The sequence below is a fragment of the Lycium ferocissimum genome, chromosome 12, assembly GCF_029784015.1.
Source record: "Lycium ferocissimum isolate CSIRO_LF1 chromosome 12, AGI_CSIRO_Lferr_CH_V1, whole genome shotgun sequence".
Lineage (NCBI taxonomy): Eukaryota > Viridiplantae > Streptophyta > Magnoliopsida > Solanales > Solanaceae > Lycium > Lycium ferocissimum.
Window position 1 is genome coordinate 35,367,808 of NC_081353.1, and position 9,609 is coordinate 35,377,416.

General features: G+C 33.8%; 1 protein-coding gene across 1 annotated transcript; it reads left to right on the top strand.

The window, feature by feature from the left end:
* The first annotated feature begins 2,256 nt into the window (after positions 1-2,256).
* LOC132039252 (eukaryotic translation initiation factor 3 subunit H-like) lies at positions 2,257-9,546 on the top strand. Its single transcript, XM_059429779.1, has 11 exons — positions 2,257-2,360; positions 2,415-2,559; positions 5,710-5,826; positions 5,942-6,045; positions 6,521-6,587; positions 7,636-7,769; positions 7,860-7,908; positions 8,306-8,377; positions 8,469-8,570; positions 8,664-8,731; positions 9,182-9,546. Exons 1-11 carry the CDS (start codon positions 2,257-2,259, stop codon positions 9,336-9,338), a joined length of 1,119 nt encoding a protein of 372 aa, XP_059285762.1. The 3' UTR covers positions 9,339-9,546.
* Positions 9,547-9,609: the final 63 nt, after the last annotated feature.

Genomic DNA, 9,609 nt, shown 5'->3' on the forward strand with positions numbered 1-9,609 from the left:
ATAATAGAATTACAATGTGATGTATCTAGAGTATATTTTTTATAATATTTGACATATATTGTAAAAAATATATTTCAGGCATATTTACCATATATTTTCTCTATATTTAACTGAAACTTTTAACTTTTAAAGTGCACAAACAGATTTTTCTTGTTGTTTACTCTTCGAATCAACATATTCCTTATAACGCCTAGGATCGTTAATTCTTTTTGAACGATTCTCGATAAGAGCCTCGCAATGGTAGTTTCATATTGAGAAATTCCCAAAGAAAAATTAGGAATCGCACATTCGGGTTCTATACCCGTATTTCTCATCGAGTAGCGCCTTTCTTAGTCATTCCAATTGAATCTAAGAAAAAACAACCAAGAACAAACACCGATAGTTACTTACTTAGACTTGCATTCCCGATTCAAACGAAAAAAAAAAAACACCCAAAATATAGGTTAAATACACGGTAAAAAATAAAAAATCGTATAGAATCTTACTTTATTTTGGGAATTAGATTTGAAACGTGAGAGAAATCAATGAGTAGTTAATTAGAGATAAAAAAGGAAGTTGAATAATTGAAAAACTCGATTTGAAATTGGATGAAAGTAATGGATATGGTGAATAATAGCGTCTATTTAGGATGAAGGAGAGAGACACGTTTTTTTTTTGCTTAAATTTAGGGAGTGGGAAGTTATCGTATGAGTGGTAAAAACATGGTAGCTATGTGAAGTAAATATGATATATTTTAGCTACTAAATATAATTATTGAAAAGTTTAGTTATGTTCCATAAATAGGTAATAATGGAACCTATGCCAAGTAAATTTAAAAATGGTTGTAAAATTTTCATAAACAGCTACTTTTTAGCTCATTCTAACAACCTATAACTACATGTTATATATTTACAATTCGTAGCTAGATGTCTCTATATTTAGCTGTCGACTGGTATACTAAAATATAGTGCAAATATAGCGGAAATATAGACGGGGCTAAATAAATTGCTATATTTATGGAAACAAAATACGTTCCAATTTAAATTAAAATCGGTTTATTGTTCCCTGATTCACGCAAATATCATCCCATTCCATATCTGATCCCATATCTCATTCAAACAGCTACACAAATTCAAAAAAATTTGAATTCAAAAAAGTACATTCATATTTTTAACCAAAAATAAAAGATTCAATGATTAGTTAAGGAATTACAAATTTTATGCAGGACCAAGATACTCATGCCTTATGGGCGGATTTAGGCATAAGTATGCGGGTCGATAACTTTTTGATAATTCCTTCACAAAGTTATGCCGTGGGGGCATACTTTTAATGGGTAAACTTTTATCTTGGACCCGCATAACTTTGTGAAGGAATTATCAAAGTTATGCGGGACCCGGCATACTTATGCCAATTCTGCCCATACTTATGTTTTATAATAGAATTACAATGTGATGTATCTAGAGTATATTTTTTATAATATTTGACATATATTGTAAAAAATATATTTCAGGCATATTTACCATATATTTTCTCTATATTTAACTGAAACTTTTAACTTTTAAAGTGCACAAACAGATTTTTCTTGTTGTTTACTCTTCGAATCAACATATTCCTTATAACGCCTAGGATCGTTAATTCTTTTTGAACGATTCTCAGCATAAGAGCCTGCAATGGTAGTTTCATATTGAGAAATTCCCAAAGAAAAATTAGGAATCGCACATTCGGGTTCTATACCTGTATTTCTCATCGGAGTAGCAGCTTTCTTAGTCATTCCAATTGAATCTAAGAAAAAACAACCAAGAACAAACACCGATAGTTACTTACTTAGACTTGCATTCCCGATTCAAACGAAAAAAAAAACACCCAAAATATAGGTTAAATACACGGTAAAAAATAAAAATCAGATAGAATCTTACTTTATTTTGGGAATTAGATTTGAAACGAGAGAAATCAATGAGTAGTTAATTAGAGATAAAAAAGGAAGTTGAATAATTGAAAAAGCTGATTTGAAATTGGATGAAAGTAATGGATATGGTGAATAATAGCGTATTTAGGATGAAGGAGAGAGACACGTTTTTTTTTTGCTTAAATTTAGGGGGTGGGAAGTTATCGATGAGTGAAAAAACATGGTAGCTATGTGAAGTAAATATGATATATTTTAAATACTAAATATAATTATTGAAAAGTTTAGTTATGTTCCATAAATAGGTAATAATGGAACCTACGCCAAGAAATTTAAAAATGGTTTTAGATTAGGCCCAATCTCATTGAGGCCCAATGATCCAGCCCATAAACAAAAATCCGTCATGTCCACCATCTTCAGCACAAGCTTCTGGTTTCCGATTCAATACATTCTCTCATCAGTTTAATCATGGCAAACGGTATGTAAATTCTCTCACTTTGCAACTCTACATATGTATTCATACAAATATCAGTATATTGCAACTAATCTTTCATTTTTTTTTATTTTTTATAAATCTTTCATTGGTTGGTGCAGTAGTAGCAAGATCATTTTTACAAGTTGCAGCTAAAGAAGAAGAAGCTGCACCACCATTAAGAGTTGTTCAGATTGAAGGACTTGTACCTTTCTCTCTTTTACTCTCTCTATTTATTTACTTTATTTATTACTCCTTCCGTTCCATAATAAAAAAGTATTGAAGAAAAAAAAAAAAAAAACACATATTAAGAAACCAATGATGAAGTGTAAAGTTTACCAAATTACCCTTATGTACAAAAGTTTTTTTTTTTTTTTTTTGCTGTTAATGATTAGAGCATTTAATTATTTTTTTTGACATTGGAATCCAACCATCATCATTTAGGGCTCGTTTGGTATGATGGATAAGCAAAAATAGTCCTGGGATAAAAATTTAGTGCCGCCTTATCCCACGTTTGGTTGGAATAAAAACTCGGGATAACTAATCATCATTAGTTTTTCATTATAGTGTTTTTTTATCCACGTAATAACAATCCCGGATAACTTGTTTTCTACCAAACGAGCCCTTAGAGTACTACTACATCTTTTTGCCTCTTACTAATCCTATCTTCCATAGGCCAAAACTTTCATTTTCACGTGAAACCCAAAATTTGACATTGTGAATCCAACTTTTGGCCTTGAATAAAGAAACTTGCCATTTTTTGTCCAAGGGCAAAGATGGAAAAAACTAGTCAATATATGCATTGGTATCCTAAGGTGACACTTATTATGGGACAAAAATTTTTGGCTAAGGTGACACTTATTATGGGACGGAGGGAGTATACACTTAAATCATTTTGTTTACAATGAATATAGATTCTTAAGCTACATTGTGCACGTGGAAGCAGTTACCATATTTTTTATTATGGAAAAATGAGCATAAACATATAAGGGATTACTGTGGAGTTGTACAAAGTCCTTAATAATAAAGAATGATGGAAAAAGTAGGGAACTTTGGGTAAATAGGTGTTTTTTAAAGCTAAAAGTAGAATCTTTGGAAAAATGCAGACAACTATTTTTATACACTTGAATGATTTTGTTTATAGTCGATATAGATTCTTAAGTGACATTGTGCACGGGAAACCAGTTATAATTTTATATAAGGGATAATAATGGATTACTGCGGAGTAAGGAAAATAATGGTCTATGTCTACTAGGAGAAAATATTAAAAACACCTTGTATACACTATTATACGCTTTTATGCAAGGTTGATACATTATGTATAATGTTGTTCAAATTGAAGGATTTGTACTTTCTCTGTTTCCGTCTATTTGTTTGTTTATTTATACATTTGAATCATTTTGTTTACAATCGATATAGATTCTTAAGCGACACGGTGCACGTGGAAGCAGTTATTCCATCTGTTTCAATTTGTTTGTCTGGTTTTGACTTAGACACGGAGTTTAAGAAAGTAAAGAAAACTTTTGAATCTTGTGGTCTTAAACTAAATATATGTAGAATGTACCAAATCGGCCTTTAATCTTGTGGTTTAAAACATGCCATGTGGAAAGTTGAAATTAAGAGTTACCAAAAAGGAAAGGCTCATTCTTTTTTAAATGGACTAAAAAGGAAAGTAAGACGAACTAATTGATACAAAGGGAGTATAATTTTATTATGTAAAGATTCGCATGCATATATACTCCCTCTGTTTCAATTTGTTTGGTCTTACTTTCCTTTCTAGTTTGTTTAAAAAAGAATGTTTTTTCCTTTTCTTGACAACTTTGTGATTTCAATTTTCCACATGGTATGTTTAAGACCACAAGATTAAAGGACATTTTGGTACATTCTACATATCTTTAATTTAAGACCACAAGATTCAAAAGTCTTCTTTACTTTCTTAAATTCCGTGTCAAGTCAAAATCAGACAAACATATTGCAACTGAGGGAGTATAATTTTATTAGGAAAATTTTGCCTACAACATATAACGGATTACTGCGGAGTTGTATGAAGTCCTTAATCATAAGGATTAGGAATGAGGGGAAAAAGCAGATAACTTTGGATAAATAGGTGTTTTTTAACCTAAAAGTAGAATCTTTGATTGAGCTGAGTGAATTGGTCTTGTATAATTCGTGCTTTTGTAGAGTGATGCCGTGATAGGCTTGTGAGACTTGATGCTTTTAAGTTAGTTTGTTTCTCGCCATCTCAGATTTGGCCGAGAAAAAGAAGCATAGGGACATAGTTATAGAATACTTGCGAGCTTCGCAAGGAATAAAACACAGTGGACGTAAATAATCCATATACGCGATACCAACTAGTTGGGATAAGGCTTAGTCTTGTTGTTAAAGTTATATGACCTACCAGTGTTTGTTCACTTACATTAGTTGGGATTGATTCATCTTAAAAGACTAATTAACAAGTATTGGAATGAAATAAGTCCAAATGGAGTGGAATGGATTTGGAAGATTCATATAGCAGACCTGAACAGGTTTTGGATTGAGGGTAGTTGTTATCGTTGTGGCTTTTTCCTCACAGTGATTGTTGTAACACTGAGTAATTTTCTGATGTGCACTAGCTTGCTATCTTTTCATTTTGGATTTGGGGTTGTCATCTGTTCCTTTTTCCTTTGATCTAAAGTTAATATTCGTCAATTCTTTCGAAAACAAAAAGTTAATATTAATCAATTCTGTTAATCTAGATTTGCAATGTGCTTTTTGACTTACAACTGAGTTGAGCTCAATTAATTTATTCCATTACACACTTCATTGTCTGGCTTCTAGGAAGAACTGTAATATGTTGGAGAGTTACATTCTCATTAATTACTTAATTGTGTCATCACAGCAACTCAAAGGAATGACGACTGTGGGTCATCTCATACTTTTAGTTAAGAAAATCATGTAAGAAACATATTGCTAATATATTCTATAGGCCTCTTATATAGATGGCGACTTATGTATATTTTATCTTTAATGTACTCCCTCATCCTAAATGATTGTCCTGTTTCACATTGAGGTAAATGATTGCCCACGATAAGTTGGAATGTATCTTTTATCTTTAAAATACACCCTCATCCTAAATGATTGTCCCGTTTCACATTGAGGTAAATGATTGCCCACGATGAGTTGGAATGGATCTTTTATCTTTAAAATACACCCTCATTCTAAATGATTGCCCATGATGTGTTGTATTAACAGTTATGAAAGATACCACGTGGTCCTGGGAAGATTGGACATGGTGGTAGGACTATTGTATTTTAATGGCATAAGTATGAGTATAGATGTTCATGCATAATTTCTTGTGGTAAATTGTGTGCAACAGGTCATTCTGAAGATAATAAAGCATTGCAAGGAGTTTTCCCCAGCTTTGGTCACTGGACAACTTCTTGGATTGGATGTCGGAAGTATTCTTGAAGTCACTAACTGTTTTCCATTTCCGGTATGCTGGATTCTAGCATTTCTTGCTTATTATTTATGCTGAAGTTTGTTGTTTAAAAATTGCTGTTTCAGATTCATAAATGAGTATATGTCTTCTTAAAATAAATTTTGTTCAGGTTCGTGAAGAAGATGAGGAGATCGAGGCTGAGGGCGCTAATTATCAGCTTGAAATGATGAGATGCCTAAGGGAGGTTAATGTTGACAACAACACTGTTGGTTGGTACGAATTCTTTCTTGTTTGACTACATCTGAACAATTATGTATTTGCCGAACATAAAAAATGTTGAACCTGTGGTCCATGTGGGCTAGAGCATTGGTGTTGTGGCCTGTTTGTGGCATTTTGTTTGAGTTGATCAGTTTCAATGGGTTGGAGATTGTGGCAGTGGTAGAGATTTGTGGTCTATGTGTACAGTTTTGATAAAAAAAAAATTGCTGGATTGATTTTTTTGGGACTGTGATGACTGATTAGCAGTTACTTTTTTGGGTTAAGTTGGCATTTGGGTTATAGCGAGCAGTTCTTCCTTTTTCTTTTTATTTTTTAATGATGAGTCACTGATGACTGATGCGTGTTAAGCATCTTGACATTTTCTTTTTGTGGTTTTGTTAAACTTGTATCATTTGCCACTTCAATCCTTATCATATAGTTATTGGTAATATGCCCGACTATGAATGTTTCTTTGGTAATTATATTCCAGGTATCAATCAACTTTATTTGGTTCTTTTCAAACTGTGGAATTGATAGAGACCTTCATGAATTACCAGGTATATTGCTCATTTATGATCCTATCCATCTCCATCTCTCATCTTTGGATTCTGAAATTGCTTGTATTGGTGATGGGGTTACACTTGTTTTGGTTCATGTGCTGATAGTACTTGTGCTGTATTATTTACGAGAAAAACAAAAGATACGACTTCCTATTTGTTCGCTTCTCCCCCCATGCCATGTTTATATTTCTTCTCTTTAGTCAAGAAGTTAGCCAAGGTGCTGTAGATTGATGTCCTTCATTAATTCTTGTGATTTGCCAACTAAACTAACAGATTTGACTTAGCTGAATGATCCTGGCAGTGGAGTAAATATGCAAATCGAAGTATATCTTTTCACTTAAACCAAAAGGATTCACATGTCGATGTTCTTTTAGATTCTATTTTATAAAAGATAGGTAGGATTTAGAGAAGCCCTGAAGTTGGATCATGAGTTTGAAAGATACAGTATGCCGAGTGTTTTTTGCACTTGCTATATGTTTCGAAAAGCTGCTTAAAAAGCTTGTAATATGTGTGATTGTCACTACCAGGAATGCTTCTGCTCCCTGTCGTACATACCCAATTTTATCTTCCCAAAGTTGGATAGTTGCTTTGTTTCCCACTTCAAGAGCGCAGAAAAAAATAAAAATGAATTTCATGTCTTATGTGTTTGTGACTATAGTGCCTACTCCAATCTCCTTTTGGTTATCTTACCTTTGTCTCTCCTTACCACTTACATGAGGGAGTTCAGCAGCATAGGAAAGTGCCATCCCACCTACCAACAGCTCGACCAGAACATTACTCGGAATGATTTCAAACTGAATGACAGAATGTGTTTAATTTTTTCCGAGCTTGCTTAAGTCTTGCACTTTCTCTGTGGAAAAAGCTACTTATACTTACTCAACATTGATGAATTGATGAATGGAACACTCAATTCTGTGAAGAAATAAATTCTCTTGTAGAATTTTCCTATATTCTTGCTCGATCAGTTGCTCTTTAATTGTCTCAGGGTCAACTGTTTATGTGAATAATCTCTTGTACTTGGACCCGATGAAATTTTTGAATGCAGGAGAATATTAAACGCTGTGTTTGCATTATTTATGATCCTTCAAGATCCAACCAAGGTGTCTTAGCATTGAAAGCCTTGAAGCTTTCCGATTCTTTCATGGAACTCTACAAGAGTAACAACTTTACTGGAGAGAAGTATGTTCATTCTTGCATTCTCCTTTCCTCCAGGATAATTCTTTTGGACATAGAAAACTTATTCTATTGCTGAAATTGGTTTTAATCTAGGTTGAGGGAAAAGAATCTTTCATGGGTTGACATCTTTGAAGAGATACCAGTATGCTTCCTCATCCAAACTTTACTTTTTTCTCACTTACATTATCATTTGTATCTGTCGTGTTTGTATGAGCAAATTAATTAACAATGCAACATTAATTGATCCTTGATTGTCATTTTCCACTTGTATAAGTCTGAAAGTTAGTTACTTGAGATGTATTTCTTATTGTTTTGCCCAGCGAGGCAATTCTTCGTTTTATTGGAGTCCTGTTTTAGATCTGATTGTCTTTCTTCTCCATACTCTTTGATTGATACCATGCTGTGGTACTACCATCAAGTAGGTCACCATGGTAACTTCAGATGAGTTATGCTCATAGTTTCTAGACAGAAAAGTTATATAAGAAGAGAGCTTGCTTCAATTATCTCACACATTTTAAGTTTGCCATCTCTTTTGACAGATTGAAGTTTCAAACTCGGCTCTCATAAGTGCCTTTATGACTGAACTTGAACCTGATACACCTGTAACTCAGGTAACATAGTATTTATTTTGGCAGAATTCTCGAATGATCAGATATAGCCTGACAAATGGTAATTGAATGATTCTTTTCCCTTGTGTGTCAGTGTGATTATGAGCGCCTGCAATTGTCAACCAATCCATATTTGGAAAGGAATGTGGAATTTCTGATTGAGTGCATGGATGACTTGTCAATGGAGCAGCAAAAAGTTAGTCCTTCTCTTCCTTTGTCAACCTTTCCCTTTCTGTGGAGTGTGTCATATGCTTGGATGTCAGTTGCTAACATTACCGCCTGTTTACAGTTCCAATTTTACTATCGGAACCTTTCCCGTCAACAAGCTCAGCAGCAAGCTTGGCTTCAAAAGAGGAGGTATCCTTCTTCTTTCTTTGGGGACATTTTTAAGTGCTTGTTCACCTTCTTTACATGTGACATAATAGCCGATATGATAAGCTTATAGATGGCCTCGTAGAAGTACATCTGATACATATCATATATGGTCTAATAATTGGAGAGGATGTCCTTATCATTGCTCTAATATATTTTCTTACAAGGAGCATTGATAAAGGGTTTTACATTGTATTGGAAATTGCATAGTTGAGGTCCTCCTAGCACTGCTTGACTTTTGGTTGGGATTAAATTGTTCTATTAAAATATTCCGCACGTCATGGTGAAACCCGTTATATATGTAGCATTGACACAGAGACACCCGTTTATGTCTTGGCTGTGGTGCGGATGATATATACCTGGTGAAGTCTGCATTTATTTTTATTTTTCCCAAGAGGTCCTTGCTCATTGATACATGTTCTGGATTTTTTTTAGGGCTGAGAACATGGCACGTAAAACTGCTGGAGAAGAGCTATTGCCTGAGGAAGATCCTTCTAATCCTGCCTTTAAGCCAATCCCAGAACCCTCACGATTGGACAGCTTTCTCATAACTAATCAAATAGCAAACTACTGCAACCAGATTAACGGGTGAGTAACAGTCTAAAGCGATGATCTTTGTTCACATGCATGTTTGCTAGGAACAGTTCAACTGAGGGAAACACAGCCACTTCTGAGCATAGTCAATGATTCAATCCTTAGATATCCTTAGTCTTTTATAACTTGGTCATTAACACTCTAATTTCAAAAGAGAGTCGAAATGCTTTTACTACCATTCTGAGTGAGATTTTGAGGAAGTTCCCTATGTAAAACTAAAAAATATATAAAGAGAAAAGGAGAAGGAAGATTGAGCCCTTTTAGTTTTC

What these genes read in the sequence shown, in the direction of transcription:
- LOC132039252 (XM_059429779.1), top strand. Translation starts at nt 2,257, where the DNA reads ATGATCCAGCCCATAAACAAAAATCCGTCATGTCCACCATCTTCAGCA. An exon ending in CTAACTGTTTTCCATTTCCG is followed by an intron (nt 5,827 to 5,941) that starts GTATGCTGGATT and finishes AATTTTGTTCAG; the next exon opens with GTTCGTGAAGAAGATGAGGA. An exon ending in GACAACAACACTGTTGGTTG is followed by an intron (nt 6,046 to 6,520) that starts GTACGAATTCTT and finishes ATTATATTCCAG; the next exon opens with GTATCAATCAACTTTATTTG.